The sequence below is a fragment of the Lepidochelys olivacea genome (assembly GCF_965140295.1).
Source record: "Lepidochelys olivacea isolate rLepOli2 genome assembly, chromosome: 5".
Classification (NCBI taxonomy): domain Eukaryota; kingdom Metazoa; phylum Chordata; order Testudines; family Cheloniidae; genus Lepidochelys; species Lepidochelys olivacea.
Window position 1 is genome coordinate 33,831,407 of NC_140415.1, and position 19,186 is coordinate 33,850,592.

The 19,186-nt window shown below is 40.0% G+C and overlaps 1 protein-coding gene across 2 annotated transcripts in view; it reads left to right on the forward strand.

Moving 5' to 3' along the window:
• Positions 1–19,186, forward strand: part of ITGA1 (integrin subunit alpha 1) — a 129,474-nt gene that overhangs the window by 33,219 nt on the left and 77,069 nt on the right. For both annotated transcript variants that reach the window (XM_084629156.1, XM_084629157.1), the window contains exons 2-6: positions 9,384–9,504; positions 11,274–11,383; positions 12,432–12,520; positions 12,614–12,728; positions 13,399–13,526. In XM_084629156.1, coding sequence (XP_084485282.1) covers positions 9,384–9,504; positions 11,274–11,383; positions 12,432–12,520; positions 12,614–12,728; positions 13,399–13,526 — 563 coding nt within the window. The remainder of the gene's footprint in view (positions 1–9,383; positions 9,505–11,273; positions 11,384–12,431; positions 12,521–12,613; positions 12,729–13,398; positions 13,527–19,186) is intronic.

The following is a 19,186-nucleotide window of genomic DNA, read 5'->3' on the forward strand; positions in this document are numbered from 1 at the left end:
TTTGTTTTTTTTTTGGTGGTTCGGGCTCTGTAGTTTCTGCATTGCAGTGTTGCTCTTTTAAGACATCTGAAAACATGCTCCACACCTCATCCCTCTCAGATTTTGGAAGGCACTTAAGATTCTTAAGCCTTGGGTCGAGTGCTGTATCTGTCCTTAGAAATCTCACATTGGTACCTTCTTTGTGTTTTGTCAAATCTGCTGTGAAAGTGTTCTTAAAACGAACATGTGCTGGGTCATTATTCAAGACTGCTATAACATGAAATATATGGCAGTTTGTAGGTAAAACAGAACAGGAAACGTACAATTCTCCCCCAGGGAGTTCAGTCAGAAATTTAATTAATGCATTATTTTTTTAACGAGCATCATCAGCATGGAAGCATGTTCTCTGGAATGGTGACCAAAGCATGAAGGGACATATGAATGTTTAGCATATCTGGCACGTAAATACCTTGCAAGGCTGGCTACAAAAGAATAAGGGTGACCAGATATTTAATACAATTAATATTAACAATAAGTGGAAGAAACACAAGTCAAATTGGGAAAGAACAGGTTCAGCGATATTTGGATAGATTAGCTGTATTCAAATTGGCTGACCCTGATGAAATTCACCCTAGGGTGCTTTTGAAACGAGTTGGAACAATCTTGTAACTATGAGTAATTGTGTTAGAGAACTCCTGGAGGACATATGAGGTCCCAGAGGACTGAAGAACGGAGACATAGTACCTATCTTTAAAAAGGGGATCAGAGAGGACCTGAAGAATTATACGCCAGTTGGCCTAATTTTGATACCTTGAAAGATACTAGACAATTATTTAATAATTTGTTCCAGTAAGCACCAAGAGAATAATAGAGTTATAAGTAAGGCTAAATTTTTATCATGGATATTTTTAGCAAAAATCATGGACAGGTCATGGGCAATAAACAAAAATTCACAGAAGCCTGTGACCTGTCTCTGACGTTCAGTAAAAATATTCCTGGCAAAAGGAGTAGGCAGGTTCAGCACCTGCTGCTTCTGGGGCTCCCGGGTCCCCCACTGCTGGGGTGCGTGAGAGCTCCGGGGTCCCCCTGCCTGCAGGTCTGGGCTGCTGCAGGGTCCCCTCATCCCCAGGGCAGCTGGGAGTTGCAGGGTCCCCTGGTCAGGGCTGGGGAGCTGCGGGGAGTCCCCCCACCGTGGCTGGGAAGCTGAGGGGTCCCAGGGTGGGGGCTGGGAGCTGCAGGGGCTGGGCTGGTTGGGAGCTCCAACCCCGGGGAAGAAAATGTCACAGAGGTCAATGTAAGTCATGGATTCCGTGACCTACGTGACATAATAGTAGCCTTAGTTATAAGTAATAACCAATGTGGATTTAGAAAAACAAATGATGCCAAGCCAAACTAATTTTCTTCTTTGACAGGGTTACTGGGATGTGGGGGGACATCTTGATTTTTAGTAAGGCTTTTGACACAGTCTTATATAACATTCTCAGAAGCAAACCATGGAAATGTGGTCCAGATGAAATTACTATAAAGTTGGTGTAAAACTGGCTGAAAAACTGTACTCAGAGTAATTACCAATGGTTTGCTGTCAAAGTGGCGAGACATATCTAGTAGGGTCTCTCAGGAGTTTCTCCTAGCATCAGTACTCGTCAATATTTTCATTAATGACGAGGAGGCAAGCACAGAGGGTAATTCTGAGGGATCACTGGCTTCATGCCCAGGTCCCATGGAGTCCTAGGCAGTGCTCAGGCCACAATTGTTACCCAACAGCTCACCTGAGTAAACTGGGAAGGGTCAGCTTGCAGGGGGCCCCACTCCAAAGGTTCCTGATTGAGGCAAATATCCAGCCCACTGATTGGCTGAGGAGTGCTATATAAACCAGGAAGTTGTCTGAGCAGGTAAAGGAATCCCTGGCTGGCTACTACTATGGAGCCCTCCTGCTTACCTGACTCCTGAGCCCTGTATTTCTGCCTGCTCTTGGTTCCTGTCCTCCATCCTAACCCAGACTTCCATCTATTCCCAGTTCCTACTGTCCTGCCCTACTCCAGGACCCTACTCCTCCACCTTATCCCTGGCTTTGTCTTTGGCTGTGGCCCCTGGCTGAGCACCTGATGCTGTCTTAGGTTTTGACCGTTGGCTCTGACAGCTAGGCCTGACTCCTGCTCTGACTATTAGGCATGACTGTCCATGCCCTGGTCACTACAGTAATAGGAAATGAGGAGGAACAAAGCTGAGTGAGAAAAGGAGAATGAACAGATCAGTAAAGAGAGAGCATTAGAAGGAGTGCAGGGATCAAGATAGGGAGTGGAAGGAAATGACACCAAAGATATAGGTAGGAGTGAGCTTGTGCAAGGCCTTGAAGTGAAGAATGAGGATTTTGAATTTGAGATAATAAAAGAAAAGAAGCAAGTAAAGGACTGGGAAGTGTGTGTGATATTATGTAATCCTATATCAGTGTTTCTCCTTCCTATGTATAATACAGGTGAAATCCTGGTACTATTGAAGTCAATGGCAAAACTCCCATTGACTTCACTGGGGCCAGGACTTGACCCTGCACCTGCTTCCTAATCTAATTTGCATTCAAGCTGGGTGAGAAACATTTTCCCATCCCAGGAAAAAAATTGAGATTTTGAAAAAAAAATTCCTATACCAAATTAGATGAAAAAGTAAATCTTGAAAGTTTTTTTTATGAAAAGACGACAACAAAAATCAGTTTGGGTTAATGTTTTGATTTTGATCTTTAATTTTGTTTTACTACACTTAGCTTAAATTTTGAAACAAAGTCCTTTTGAACTGGAAAAAATGAATTTTTAATTAAAAAAATATTGAAATGAGACATCTTGTCAATTTTGAAACTATCCCAATTTTTTTCAAAATGAAAAATTCTTTGAAACCACTCCTTTCCCATGGACAGTTTCAGTTTTGATAAATCAGTGTTTTCTGATGAAAAAATGTTTTGTTGAAAATTCTCAACCATCTTTAGTAATCTTACTTTTATCCATTATGGAGAGCGTTAGGGTGTCTAGGTTCCTTTCACTGACTGTATGTTGAAGTTTAGTATATTACAGCTTTCTGCATTGCATTAGAATACAGTTTGAACTTGTAAGAAGGCTCATATATGTATTTCCTTTAATTTTCTGTACAATAAAAGTACAGCTGATATGAATGTATTCTCCATTTGGACACTCTGGTAACAAAACTCTATTCAAATTTCTTCTAGTAAGTTTCTAAAGACCCAATTCATCACAAAAAATTCTGTTTTTACAAGAAACATTGTCGACAGCAGTGGTTCTCAAAGCCGGTCCACTGCTTGTTCAGGGAAAGCCGCTGGTATGCCAAACCAGTTTATTTACCTGCCACGTCTGCAGGTTCGGCCGATCGCTGCTCCCACTGGCCGCGGTTCGCCGCTCCAGGCCAATGGGGGCTGCAGGAGGTGGCGCGGGCCAAGGGACATGCTGGCCACCCTTCCCGCAGCCCCCACTGACCTGGAGCGGCGAACTGCGGCCAGTGGGAGCCGCGATCGGCCGAACCTGCGGACGCAGCAGGTAAACAAACCGGTCCGGCCCGCCAGGGGCTTTCCCTGCACAAGCGGCGGACCAGCTTTGAGAACCACTGGTCTACAATATTGTGAAGCTGGACAACATTTATTTTTCTCTTTGTTTTGTTAATTGAAATGAATTGGGTCCTCACACTGAGTCACAATCACCCAAATGGATTACGATTATAAAACTCTGTTATAATCTTTCAAGGGTAAAGGTGGAAGTCTTATCTATGAAGATAATTGAAACAAAGCATGGCAAAAGATGCTATCAGGAACCATTCTATATTATCAGGGCACTAGATTTCCCAGTCTTATACAGGAGAGCAACTCTCATCTCTTGTAAACTGTTGAAATTAAGAGTTACACAGGGAATAAAGAGGGCCTATGTCTCTCCATTACTAGTTCCAGTAATTCTATTATTGTTTCTATTATTATTATTATCTGTGGAATAGGAATTATTATAGTTGTGCTTTGAATTTATATAGAAACATCTTTCTTCCAGGGAGCACTGTACAAGCATCCATGAATTAAACTTTATAACACTCCTGTGAAGTGTCCACATTTTACATGTGGGTTAACTGAGGCATGAGATGTTGGGTAATTTATGCAAGGCTGTACTCTGAGTCAATGGCAAGCTATTTAAATGAAGTTGAAAAGTGGGCATTCTGAATTCCAGTCTTATTTTCTAACCAGTAGACCAGATTCCCTTTTTGCCTTATAGTAAGACAATGTCAAAGATTCATTGTACCAGTTGATTATTTTAAAATATTTGAGATTTAACAAGTCATTTTTATAACAAGTTACATATTTATATCTATCACAAAGCTCTTGAACTTTAAGGAGCAGATTCCACAACCATTCCATGGAACTTCTTGTGTAAAGAACTACTTAGCATCAATAAGTGTAACACAATATGGTCCTTAATATTTTAATGAGAGGGACATGTGCTAAGTAGTCTTTTTTTTTTTCCCCAGTAATCCCCGTCCTTTTCTCCTCAGAACATCCTACCATAAAACTTTTTGCTCAGCCCTCAACTCAAACCCATAATAAATCATTTCTGAGGTTTAAAAGTTGACTTTCTGCACTGCCTCATACTGTTTGGAATCTGCAGAGTTAAAATATCACAAGAAAAGCAATTCTTAGGATATTTCCTGCCGAGCTAGAGCCAAAAATACCACAAAAAGAGCATTTGTGAGTTTGTTTCAGAAAGGCAAATAAGTACAGTATTGAACATTTGAATATTCAAGGATTCACATATGAGGTTCACATATCACTTCATTTTAGGCTTGGTAAGAAAGTTGTATCTAAATGACCACTGGTTATTTAGACAATTTACTGATTTATAACAACTGTTACATATTGATATGTGTATTTTTACATAGTTGTTTAACTTCAATAAATATTTAAAATCATCAATTACTTTTTGCGATTAAATTAAGTTTAAGTATATAATTGTTTACTAAAATAGTTGTAATAGCATGTAAATAGTTCTTGATTATTTACCTTTTTCTTGATTCCTTCACATTAGGTTACTTTTACACACTTAATATCTGATCTTGCACCACAGAGGTCAGTGGGAGCCTTTTAGTCCTAGGGCAGCATTTACAGTATTGAAATTTAGAGCAACTTTCACCATTACTCTATATTTATACCACAACAAGAGCAGAATATGGCCTCTAAACTCTGCCTTGCATACGGTGTGGGGATTCTGAAAGTATGAATGAATGGTCATCCTTGGTTGGTCATTAGATAGGTCACGTCCCCTAGTTTTGCAATAAGGTCTTGCCTTTGATCTGTAAACTTGATATTTTGATAATCTGGCCATTTTTCATGTACATATTCATCACTAGGGTCATTGACACAAAATGCCAAAACATGAAGGGGAGCTAGATAACATATAATTTCTCATTTATGGTCCTGATTTCACACTAATATTATGTGGACCACCAGCTCTGTCTGCTTGAATTTTTTTATACACTCATGTTTGAAAACATGCCATGTGTTTAAGAATTGATAAACTTTTATATTTAAACTAGGAGAAGTCAATCTGAATAGTCATTCTTCATCATTGTGTGGAACCGACATAACAAAACAGTATGAAGTTGTATGTGTGGCAAAGAGACAATCCACAAGAGGCTAATGGTTAGAATTCTGGCAGTGCTCACAAAAATGCAGACAAATACTTTCATGATAAGAACATGTAGTTGTATGAGAAATTACTGTTTCATCCCATAAAGAAATATTACAAATAAAAAAGCATGGTCATATTTGCAAACACTCCAGACAGGACAATTGTAGTATTACAAGAAAACCATTTTCTTCAGTCCAGTATTTTGGAATTTAACTTGGCTGAAAGCTCTTCACAATATCCTTCATGCATACATTATGACTTATGTTGAAAATAATGTTGTATTCAAATAGGCAATTCCTGAGTTTACTAAGGGCAATGGAGATCTTTTGTGACTTCATATTTTACATTAGAACTGCAGATAGATGAAACCCATGAAAATGACTGTAAGCTAAGATCCTCTTTGATACTGATTTACATGCAGATGAAGAACTTTACATAATGAAGTTTAATTTTTAGACACAATGTCCCAGAACAGAAGAATGGTATAGTAATGTAAAAAGGGTAATGCTCTCCAGGTATAACTGTGTGTGAACGTGAAAGGGAATGGGAAAGGAATCCACTCCAACATACAGTAAATAAACAATCAATCAATCAATAAACAACACAAACTATAAAGGAAGCAAGGTTTTGAGCTTTGCCCTGAGGAGTACCATAGATGTTCTCTGGTGAATCAGGGGAAAACATTTCTGTTGCAAGCACTCAGCAGAGAAGGCTTTGCATCCATTCTTTCAATCTTATGCCTAGTAGGCAGTAACTCTAACCTTAAAGCTAGCTTGGTTTCTGCTGACTTCATACTACTTTTCCCTGTCCCTCCAAAGTCCTTTATTATCATTATGTCTCCAAACAATATTCTCCCATCCATTTAATATAATAGGTATCTAGGGATTTTCTCTGAGTGTTTCATTGGTGTACCCTATTGAGAGTTGGTGCACAGGTGTGATATCATTAAAATGCCCAAACTGGCCAATTGGAATGAGGCTTTGGAGAATCAGCATCCCCAGCCGTACCCAAACAATATGTAAAATCTATAATAGTATATCACGTGTGTATGTGAGGATCCATTTCCTCATAGTCTGTTGTGATAACTGAGATCATTTCAGCAACAGTTTGTGTCCCTTTCAGCCACTTGTACCTTAATTTTCTGTGTAAAAGCTTGGGAGTTGTTCTATATTCCAAAAGTAGACTTTATGAAAAGGAAATGAATTAAAATTATCTGCTGGGCCAGAAATGTCTTGTGAAATAGGGGACGAGAGAAGAAATGGGTCCAAACAGCTTAGGGATTTTTTTAAAAATAAGTATTATAAAATAGTTGAAAATAGGTATTTATATCCTTTCCCCTACTACTTTCTTTATCTCCTTCAGAAGAAACTAATTTTCCTAGAGCAAGGATATATATTGGCAACTGTCGATTCACTGGATCATGGTGTATGTATAAAAGGTCTAGTCAGACTTATGGCTGAGAAGCCTAATTAGAGAGTGACACTGCTCGTTACAAGTTTCACAGATGTACGTGTTGTCAGAGTTGGACAAGATTACAGCATGCTGCTTTCTTCTTTTTTGCTTTGCTTCCATTCTCTGGATCAAAGCCACTTCATCTTGAGCTGCACCAAGTGCCAGATGTTCCCTCCAACTGAACGGGGGCTTCTGTGCACTCCTCCCAGCTGTCTACATTGATGTTGAATAACTTCAGATCATTTTTGTACACATAATGGTACAGCCATAAAGGGTGACCACACTTTCTAGTGCTGTCTTGAATCTCCCTATAAAAAATATTCTTGGGGATATGGCCTCCACCCATTCTCCTGATATGACCGAGCCATCACAACGTCCTCTTCTTGATAGTAGTTTCTAAGTGTGTCAATCCCACATGCTCCAGCACCTCTGTGTTTGGTATTTTGTCTTCTCACTTTATTTGCAGAATCTTATACAAGCATCTCATGTGGAAGCTGTTCAGCATCCTGATGTGCTTAGCATATGTAATCCATGTTTCTGAACCAGAGAGCAGGGATGACAGCACACAAGTCTCATCTGCACCTTAGCTGATAGTTTGCTGTTATTACATGTGCGTTTCTGTAATAGCCAGAAATTCTTAGCTGCTTTTCTGATTCTGTTAGTTCAGTCTGAAGATCAAGATTCCTGCTGATCATAGAACCCAAGTAGCAAAAGCTGCCAATGATGCCAAGAGATTTACCCTCCAGAGTAATGTCAGGCTATGAAAAGTAGTTTTATAAAAAATAATGAAGTGTTAAAGGAATATGACAGGGCATCATCCCACTTCTGTCTCTTTTCTAGTCACAAACCACCCAGAGTCCTTCTGCTGGTCAAACACCTTGTGCAATTTATTTGCAATGCTCTTTCCCACCAGCCTTACAGACTTGTGCAGCTCAGTATTTACAATAGTACACACTCCTTAGCTGGCGTGACCATATTTTCCCAAAGGGAAAATGGGACTCTGCAGGGAACCGATCTGAGGTCCTCCTCCCTTCTTCCCTGATGTGCAGGGCTGGCCCAAGCCACCCCCCCTGCTGCCTGCCTATATGGGCTCAGCCCGGGCCACTCTCCTGAGCTCTCCCTCATGCATGGGGATGGCGGATGGCGTTGCCGCTTGTCCCCCTGCACATTCCTCTGTGCTCCACTAGGGGTCACACCCCACTTTTTGGGCAAAACTAAGCATTTGTCCAGCTTGCTCTTGCTAACTGATGATCAGTTGGCAAGAGCAAATGGGACAAATGCCCAGTTTTGCCAAAAAAGTCGTGACAGCTGGGACAGGGCTTAAAAAAGGGACTGTCTCAGCTAAAACTGGACATATGGTCACCCTATCCTTAGCTCACTCAGCCAAGGAGTGGAGAAGGCATCTTCCCTCCAAGAGATCTCTTCTGACTCTGAAAACTCTACCAATCTCTCTTCCCACCTGACCACTTTCTTCTTGCACCTTTCTACTTACTGGGTTAATTAGCCCATCCTCCAGCCCATCCTCAGTCTATCAGTTAGACACAGCTTTGCCCCTCAGGTTTACTCTGGGGCAGTTTAACTGGTAATCCAGTGATCAGATCACAGGTACAGCTGCTGTTGCCATACCCTCTAGCACAAGGAACAAGTCAGACTCTAATTGCAATAAGCCATTCTGACTGAGCATTGATAGGCTATTAGAATAGTCAAGCATAGATATCACAAAGGCATGGATCATCATGATGAACTCTATATGTAGAATTAAAATGTACAACTTCTGGCCTGGTGCTAAAAGCCTGTTCTTCCATATTCTGCTGATGGTCAAAAATTACACCCAAAGTGTGAACCTTATTATTACCTTCCTGGAGCACACTTAATTAACAGATAGGAAGAGATCCTGAGTCATCAAAATCCATCCATCCAGAATCCAACCAGTTCTCCCATACCACAATTTATAATTCTGTTTTATCTAGCTTTCTTGCATCAATCCTGCAATTCAGCTATTGCAGAAACAGAATCTTCCTTATATTTTTGTTTTAAAATTAATGAAGATTTTTTATAAAGGAAAGTTATGAAACTAATATTAACTAAAATTAAAACTTAATGTGGTTGCTTAATATTTATTTCTGCTATTCAAAAATGCCATTTTGAGCAAAATGGCTGACTCCAATAGCAACCTCAGTAAAATCACTTTTAATCAAAATCACAATGGTCACTTTACTCAGTCTTGATTTGTATACATAGTTACATAATGTTGCACGTTACATTGAATTTAATTTTTTTTAACAGCTCTGCTTCACCTCAGTGCATCTTTCAATGTCGATGTCAAAAATGCAATGACGTTCAATGGCTCTGTGGAGGACATGTTTGGGTACACAGTTCAACAGTATGAAAATGAGGAAGGAAAATGGTGAGTTTTTTCTAAATAGCATAATATCCTAATGGTAAACTATTTAATAACAGGAATAGCACACATTGGAACTGTATTCTGTTCAATAATTTCAGTAAATAAGGGCCAGGTTCTGCCTTCTTTAGTCACGGTAAATATTTCCTTGCTTTGTACGATTGTCTCTAATGGGTTCTGTCAGTGATTGTCTCCACTGATTATGCCAACCTAGAGGAAGACTTTTAGATCAAAATATCAAATAATACAATACCCTTTAATTTGGGCTAAAATGTCTTCTTTGATTATTATATTGGTGTTTGGTGCTTTGGACCCTCTGCTCATTGCTGCTACATTCTGAAATAAAAGTTTTATTCAGCCAAGTTTGTTGCTGTCTTTGCTTCTTCAGAATGATGTCATGCTAGATGTTCCACTGAGATGGCAATGCTATGAGAAAGCTCAAATCAGAGAGGGGACCATCTCCTCTGCACTGAGAGTGGAATTCAGAATAAGACTATCTCCGTCCGATTACCTGTCCAGTTGATAGGGAGTTAATAGTCCTCTCTGCAGCTGCATCTTTGAGAATTATTCCTGTTCCCACACTGGTTGCTGGTTGGGTAGAGGATTGAATTGGAAGTCGAATGACCCAAACATTGGGAATACTGAAGCATAACTGTGTAGCATTCACCATTCGGTGTAGGTTTCCCTATTTTTGAAATGGGCTTCTGCAGCAGTCTAATATTTCTGCTGAACAAGATAGGAAAACAGCCAATGACAATCTACAGGTTTGAGGCCCATGTGGCAATAGATATATTCTGCTAGATCAGGCTATCAGTATGTAATACCTTCACTAATCTTATGCACAAATGCAACAATATAGCCACAGGTTGTTGATGAGGCCATGTACAATATTACTGTCTCACGCTGGCTATTACAGAATCACTAGAAAGTATTGAAAGTAATGAAACTGCAGGTGCCCCTTTTAAAATACTATTTCATGACCTTCTGGTTTGTGGGTTCTTTAAATATACATTAAGGCAGTGGTTCTCAAACTAGGGCTGCCGCTTGTTCAGGGAAAGCCCTTGGCGGGCCAGGCCGGTTTGTTTACCTGCCGCGTCCGCAGGTTCGGCCGATCGTGACTCCCACTGGCTGCAGTTCGCCGCTCCAGGCCAATGGGGGCTGCAGGATGTGTATCACATCCCTTGGCCCGCACCGCTTCCCGCAGCCCCATTGGCCTGGAGCAGTGAACTGCAGCCAGTGGGAGCTGCAATCGGACGAACCTATGGACGCGGCAGGTAAACAAACCGGCCCAGCCGGCCAAGGGCTTTCCCTGAACAAGCAGTGGCCTTAGTTTGAGAACCACTGCTGTAGACCATTGTAAATTGTAATTTAAACTAAAATGGAAAAAAAATAAGAGAGGAGAGAGAAGATGTTTTAAAAAGACAAATGCAGATACTTTTTCAAATCTTTTGTCTCCCAAAATATCCTTGGCGTTTGGCATTGTCTTTTCCTCCACACATCCATGAACACATACACTTACACACCTCTTTCCTTTTTTGTGTTCTTCTCAAGGAGCAGAAGATAACATGGTTACTTTTCTTTGTCTCTGAACTGATGCCATTTTTTCCAGCTGTCTCTCCAGCTTGCACACTTGTGCAGAGCTTGCTGCAGATGGGCCCCCAATAAGTTTTATAACGGTGCATTATACTCAGTACTGACTTTCATGTCCACTAATGGAACAAAAGAAAGAATGTATGCTTTGAGGAGAAAATTCATGTGACTTATTTCATTTTCAGGGTACTTATTGGTTCTCCATTAGTTGGCCAACCCAAGAAGAGAACAGGAGATGTCTACAAATGCCCTGTAGGGAAGGGCCAATCACATTGCATAAAACTGAACCTACCAGGTATGAAATAAAATAGGGGTAGCAGAGGACTACCCTTATCCTGTGCGTGGAGCTCTCATAGAAGTGACATCTTAGCAAGTTTATAGCTAAATTTTTTTTATTAAAATTGTTTACAAAAAAAGATAGCTAAATTTGTGTAGCTAAATGCTTACATTCTGGGGGATAAAATAACTCATGACAATGAAATAGGAAGTCTTTCAGATCAAGGTTGCACATTTGAATATTAATAACAATAGTATTCTCTTCAAGTCTCTTCAGTGCCCTATGTCTGCATGAAATGTGTTGGTGATTTCAATCCATTTGATGGTGAACAATGGCTATGTTATATAAACACCAGTACAACTGGCACTAATTGTCTCTGTGTGGCAGTCCCTAAATTATCATGGATTACCTTTTCAGTATCTCATCCAAACCCCACTGAAGCCAATGAGAGTCTTTCCAATTACTTCAATGGGCTTTAGATGAGATGGTCACTGGCTAGAAGTGGTCTCACCAGAACAGGGATGAAGCAATTAATATGTCAATTAGAGTAGGCCTGGATTGCCACCATAACTGTGGCTGGCATCTGGAGATCCTTGATAGTGACAGGAAAAGAGTTACTGTCAAGCTGAGTTTTACCAGATTTATTATTTAGTTTTAATCTTTACTGAAACCCCTTACATATCAGTGATTTATTTCGATGTAAAATCTATAACATATATAACAGCAGACTTCTATACAAGATGTAATGTTTATTTGTTCTAACCGGCAAAATTGTGTGAACAGTAATCTCCTGCTTTCATCGCACTGCTATTTCTACGTTCTTTTGTGGTTCAGGAAAACTATTTGAGACAGTGACCCAGACAAAATTCTGGGATGACAGCCAGTCTTGGCATTTTTACTTGTTCATTATACTCCTAATCACTGTTCCGGCGGGAGGAGGAGTGCTAAAATACTTGATAGAACCGAAAACAAGCTGTGTTTTATGTTTGGAAGCTTTATACTAGAGGACATATAACTTAACATCTTTTCACTTTTCAAAATACTTAACATTTTGATCTATTTATAGCTGACACTTCAGTTCCTAACGTCATGGAAGTAAAAGAGAACATGACTCTTGGAACAACTTTAGTAACTAACCCGAAAGGAGGCTTTCTGGTAAGAAAATAAATACATTCCTTACTTTGATAGGGAATTATAATATCCCAAAAGCTTCATTATCTAACTTTTAACTCTTTCTGTTTCTTAAAGGCGTGTGGGCCTCTCTACGCTTACAAATGTGGGCATTTGCATTACACAACTGGCATCTGTTCTAATGTCAGTTCCACATTTGAAGTTGTAAATACCATTGCACCATCTGTACAAGGTATGCATACCACAGTACTGTTCTCATGTGTTTGAAAGCATGAAGCACTGAACAAGACAAATGTATACACACAGGCATACCAAAAAGCATAAACTATTTTTCCAAGCTACCAGCATTACCAAGTTAAGTAAATGTTTTCATTGTCAGTATATAAGCTAACTTCTTGCTACTTTTGGAATAAATGTGCAGTGTAAACAATCTCTAGAATGCTTTGTAATGTCCAAACATAATTGCTAAAAATAGTCCTGATGCTTTTCCTTATGGTCAGAAGAGTTTCTTTAAATAATGAAAGCAAATTACTGAGACATCTGACAAGCCCAGTCTGGTAAGATGTACATTACAAAATCTTAGGACATGTTTAAGTGGAAGAGCCAGAGTAGGAAAGTAGGAAATTGGAAAATTAAGGGTTTACCTTAGTAAAGATCCCAATCCTGTAAACAAACACATGCCTAACTTTCTGTATGCAATGTTCTACTAATGTTAATGGGACTACTCACACATGTAAAATCCTGGGACTAAAATGGCAAAGCAAATATTGCTGAAAACCAGTTTGTTTTAGACATGTATTTTTAAAAGTCAGGCTTCATTGTGATGTCTACAATTATTGGTGCAATGATTATACATTTGACGCTTGTTTGTGACAGTTCTCATCTGGCAATTTATGTTGCAGAATGTAAGACCCAACTGGATATTGTCATAGTTCTTGATGGTTCTAATAGTATTTACCCATGGGAGAGTGTCACAGAATTTTTAAACCGCCTTCTGAAAAAAATGGACATAGGCCCTCAACAAACACAGGTAAAGTGATGCTGTGATATTATTCTTCTTTGCAGAAAAATATGGTTTACGGAAAATAAAACGAGAGGAGAGTCCATGCAGAATAAAGTGAGTTTATTACAATGAGGAGTCAAAATAAAAAAAGGATTTTATACTCACTTTGTCAGTTTTGCCACAAAGAAAAAGTTCCTTCCTGCTCAGACCCACAGCTTCTTGGAAATACTGTTCAAACAACACCTCCATTACAGAGTGGGGAAGGCGAGCAGCAACCACAGGAGAATGGCTGCTGCCTCATGCCCCCCTGGCCTTCACATACAGGTAGAATAAGGATATGAAAGACAATCAACTCTCTCCTCCCCTCTATTCCCCAAGCTTAGCCAATGGCAGCAGGAAAAGACAGAGAATCTCTATGCCTTTGCCGTCTTTCCCATCAAAGCACCATCTCTATGTGCATTCTGGGTAGAGGGAAAGCCTCAGAGCAGCCAAGTCTGTTCTGCTCTTCCTTCCTCTTCTCAGGACCCCTGCCATGATATCAAACATCCCCTTCCTACTGAGATAGGAGGAAGGCTGTGAGAGCATGGGAAATTTCATTCCAGACTACTAAATTGCCCATCAGAGAGGCCCTGGCCAGTTGAGATCCCACCCCTCCCCTCTCACTGGGGAGATCCTGATAGTCTGAGACTTTCCCCCTGCCCCTCTGAGCTCCTCCACTCTCCTTGGAGAGACCAGAACCACCAGGATTTCTCCCCATTTCCTTTCCCGTTCCAGGACCAGCTGGAACATCTCCCCTTACTTTCCACTGGAGAGACCCTGACTGGCCAGGACTTCTCCTTCACCCCTCCTCTCCCCCAAGAGTGGCCAGGATCTCTCCTCCTTTCCCCTTGCTGCCTAGGCGAAGAGGAGTGTGGGTGGGCCCTCTGCCCCTCTGATCTATATTTTTAAACATGTAGGCCTTATTTTACTCTCACTCACACTGCTTTAAATTCTATGTGATTGGATCAGATTGGATTTGTACAACTGTCTCCATCACTATAATTTCTGAACACTTTGAAATCTATGGAGTTACACTGATTTCAAGCCCAGTGTTCCACAAGTGACAGGAGAATTGGGTCACTGCTGTACACTGTAGTTTCGAAAGAATTTATAATATGGCTTTGGCTATTAATTTTACAAAACCATTTTCTGATTGTCTGCTTGGGGCGTTTTGGTTTATCTCCTCCATGAAAAAATGATCATCGCAGTTATGGCTAGATAGATTTCATCTTCTCACTATAACTAAGAAAGGAATGGAGTAAAAGGGAAAGAGAAAAAGTCCTCCATTCTCTATTTTAGAATGATATTTTAAAGCAATAGCTAAAACATTCAGGTACAAAGAGCCAAAGTTTGCTGTATATGTTTTTCCCACAAGAACTTCCTCCTTCTCCTGTCTCTGTCCCTAACTGAGCAGAGTGCTCAGCACAGTTTCTGAGGCAGATGGCCTGCTTTTAAGTTGTACTAGTACATCAGACATGTAATGTATGTTTCCCTGTTCAGCATCAGATGTAAGAGTTCAGCTCAAAAGCAGTCCAGCTGCCGGAGTTCAAAGCAGCCCAGTTGTCTCAGCCATGGCTGATGAGAACAGAAGCCGAAATGAAGGAGAAATGCATTCTCCTTTGAAGTCTGGCCACTTGAGAAGCAATCATGGTGCCCCAAACTCAAACTGAAAGGTGACATCGCTATTGCTGGTCATGCGATCATCAGAGCTGCTCAAGTGGGTGGGCCAAGTGTGGTTGCTTTTTCTGAATGGTGGGAAGAGAACTGAAGGAATATGTGGGGGGAGGAGGGGTGTGGGAAGGGAAAGGGTCATGGAGAAAATAGGAGGAAAGAAACAATTAAAATGGGGAGTGGGGTGAGAAGCTGCAAAGCAAAGAGAAAGTTAAAATGCGGATCATGAATAAAGGAAAAAAGCATTACTGCCTTTTTCATACAAGTTCTTTATTTCCCTCCTGTCTGAGGTATTTCCTGTGGCACAAGCCCTATGCCGAACAGCAAAAAAAGTTTCATTAGAAGTTTGGAACCATATTACAATGATTTTAAAAGACTCTCAGGCCTATTTTATTTTGCATTAATTCACACTTTGGGGGGCTATGGGCAAGTGGCTTGTGCCTCATGATGCCCCCCACCGGGCTGAATCAATGGGCTAATAAAACGTGCCCCGTGGTATCCTAATGATCACTTTTATTTCCAAAAGACAGAAAGGGCATTACATGTATAAAAAATATTGTGGCATTAAGGAGGTTTTGTATGAAGGGAGGATTTAGTGGTGGCTTAAAGATCATTATGTTTGACTCATTAGGGGCAAGATAGACCAAACAAAATGCCATGGAATAAATCAGACTGTGTCATTACTGAGGAAAGTTCAGCTGGTTCTATATCCATAAAAATGAACCATCTGTTATTGCTTTCCAAGCTTTTTCAGTTTTTAATCTCATCTCAAATAAGTTGGCTAAAACTAATAATTTTCTTTCTCTCCCTCCTCCACATCCCAGTGAGGAATGTCCTGGCATTTCATTGCTTTAAATTTTACTGTTTTGTTTTGTTTTGTTTTTTTAGGTATACAATTGTTTCCATGTATATTTATTAGGACAGCTAATTTATATACTTCAAACAAGGGACTGTATTTATTAATAGAAGGAACAACAATATATATTGCCACAAAAAGTTTTGTCTTAAAATAGAACGGTCACGCAGAACATAGAACTTTTCCTTGAATAGTCTTACAGCGCTTTTGCACAGGAACTTGGGACAATTACAGAACCATTCCCTCATGGAAAATAAAAATGTGTGGAATGTAAGGGAAGAGAACAAAGACATGTTCAATAAGTCATGAGTCAAAAAACATGTTCAATAAGCTGTGGTCAGTAAAGCTGGGAGGAAAAATGTTAGTTTTTTTCAGGCAACATAGAAATATCGCCTCCTAACTAATAGGATCCTAGTTCACATATGTAAACCAAGTAAATCAAGACTCATATTACATGTAAGATTGGGATTAGTAGTCTGATGAGGTATGGGGGTTTGGACAGGATCATAGTCCCACTAAGGTAAGGTTACATCAGTCAGATGTGTGCCCATTATAAAAGCCCCCAAAAGCCTAACCTTCCATTCCTATTACAATAGAGATTTATGTCTAATTTTAAAAGGTGGAACTTATTCTGTCACTTTGCCAAAGACTGTAACAATTTTCTTGAAAACCAGTAAATTATCCCTGCCAGAGATGATGTATCCTTGACACCTTGGACTAGATTGTACCAGATGACAGGTTTTTTCAAAAATTCTCCTAGGGCAGGATTCCTCAGAACTCCCAAAAGGTCATCACATCTTCCTCCTTCATATTTTACAAGCTGAATGCTGTGCTATACTATCAACACATGCAGTGTGATTTTCAGAAACAAAGTGTAAACATTTTCAGCAAATGCTCTTAGTATACATTTGTCAAGAGGTGCTGTTTCATTCCATGGTTATGGGCACGATTTTCTTTGAAGAGGGAAAACAAATTAATCAATTCTTTACCCTATTGCGCCTCTTCTCTGCAAAAACAAGCACCCCTACATACATAGGACATTCCTGGGGTGGGGTGGTATATGTGGCAACCAGCATCCTTTCCGCTTCCCTGATCCCGAGAGCATCCAGGGGCCGATATGGACCCTACCACAAATTAGAGCAGCCTCAATGCTGTGATCATATTTGTGCAGGCAGTAATAGTCTCCTGGGAATCATTCCATCAGCCTAGGTTTGCTGGAGTGCAACTTGCTCTGCCTATACTCATTCATGGCCCCAGCATGCTCTTGGCCTGTCCCCTGCACTAGGAGGACCAAGAGCAGGTGGCATGGAGCTGGCTAGACCAGCTTTATGCCACCCAGGGATTCCTTAAAACACAAGGGAATCCACAGCTGATTGCTGAAACAAGCCTCTGTCCCCTTTGTGTGGCTAGAGCAATGAAAATACAACCAAGTAGGGAATAGGGATGTGGCCTTTTGAGTTTATCACAGGTGAACGGAAAAAGTTTTGAGAGCCCCTTGTTAAAATATTCACAGTACCTCACTGGAATTATTTTATATGCAAGAGCCAGATCATGATTGAATAGAGCTAATTTCCATGTACCAATTTATTGGCTGCTACCACATGAAATGGAAGATAAGGGGGGATGAAGCTCCATCATAGGTTTAAATGGTCTTATCTAAGAAAAAGAAATCACTGAAAGCCAGCTTCCTTTGACTAGGCACATTCCTCCTTCAACTGCAGTTAAAACACATGCCACAAAATTAGGTGCAATGGAGGCAAGGGGTTCAGAATTTAATCTTTGACAAGGGATAAAGTTTTAGCCACACGTCTTCTATGAGCAGTAAATGTCATGTGTGCCTCAGTCTTTTGTGTAACCTAAACAAGAGATACACATTGTGCAGAATCCACAGGGGCACACAGCCCCTGGATATTCCTCATTATGGGAGCAGAAGTGAATTTTTAGAGGCAATTTTAAAAGGGTGCAACTTATCTTAATGGGCTGAACTTATGTATATCCTTCCTTTAGAAAAAGCAAGCAAATCTGAGTTGCAGAAGTTAAAGGTGATGTTAGGATTCTCTGTTATTGTCATATCCCTTTATAATCATACTGCTAGCAGGACCATGGGGTTAATAAGACTATTACAGTGTCAATGTTCACTTTATCACAGTATAGGATATTTATCCCATTATAGCATCATCAATCTGAATGCTAGTAAACAAAATCTTTTCACAGCCGATGGAAATGTTATAAAATTGTCTCAGAAACACATCTATAAAGCAAGTCTAAAACACACACCAAGCCACCTATAAAATAATATGACTGTATAAACATTATAGAGGTCTTATTGATCCCCAATACCTAAATGTTACAGAGCTTTTAATAATAGATGGGCGAAATATAAATATGCCACATAATAGTGCATTACCCTAAATAACACCAATAAATCGTAAAGCTTAACATAAAATTGAAATATGCTAATGGAATATTGTGTGGATTTTTCCCAGTAAAAGCAGTCAAGAACCTGCCAAAACATTAAAAGAGACTGAGATGAATGAGGGGAAATTAATTAATATTTAGGAATATTGCTTATCTTTTTTTATTTTACATTCTGTTTTTGCAGTAGGTTCCCTCAGGCATTTGCACACTGGCTGTAATTCAGTGTGTCAATCTCTCACACAAAGATTTGTCCAGCAGAGGTCTTCTTGGGTTTCCCTTTTTTCCAGGAGCTGCCATTTTATTCAAGTTCTCCCCTCTGGCGCATGTCAGGCATAAAGAATCTATTGGTTTGGCTTACCTCCTGCTGGGAGAATGGCCTGAGCCTGAACTACCCTCCCTGCTGTCCCTTAAATCAGAGAGCACTGTGCTTTTGATCAAGCTAAAGATCACTATAATCTTCATCTCATACTGGGGCCTGAAAACATCAGCTGAGTGATACTTCTGCTCTAGGTTTAGTATAAATGATATATTGGATATAACTGAAATGTATTTTAAAAGCATTAGCATTATTGGATGTGAAATATGTCCTCTTACTCCATAGGCAGTTGTGTAAGCTCACCTGTAGAGCTAGACAATTTTTTTTTAAAACAAAACTGGTGAGAGGGAGATTCTCTATAACATGGTAGTTAAGACACTGGCCTGG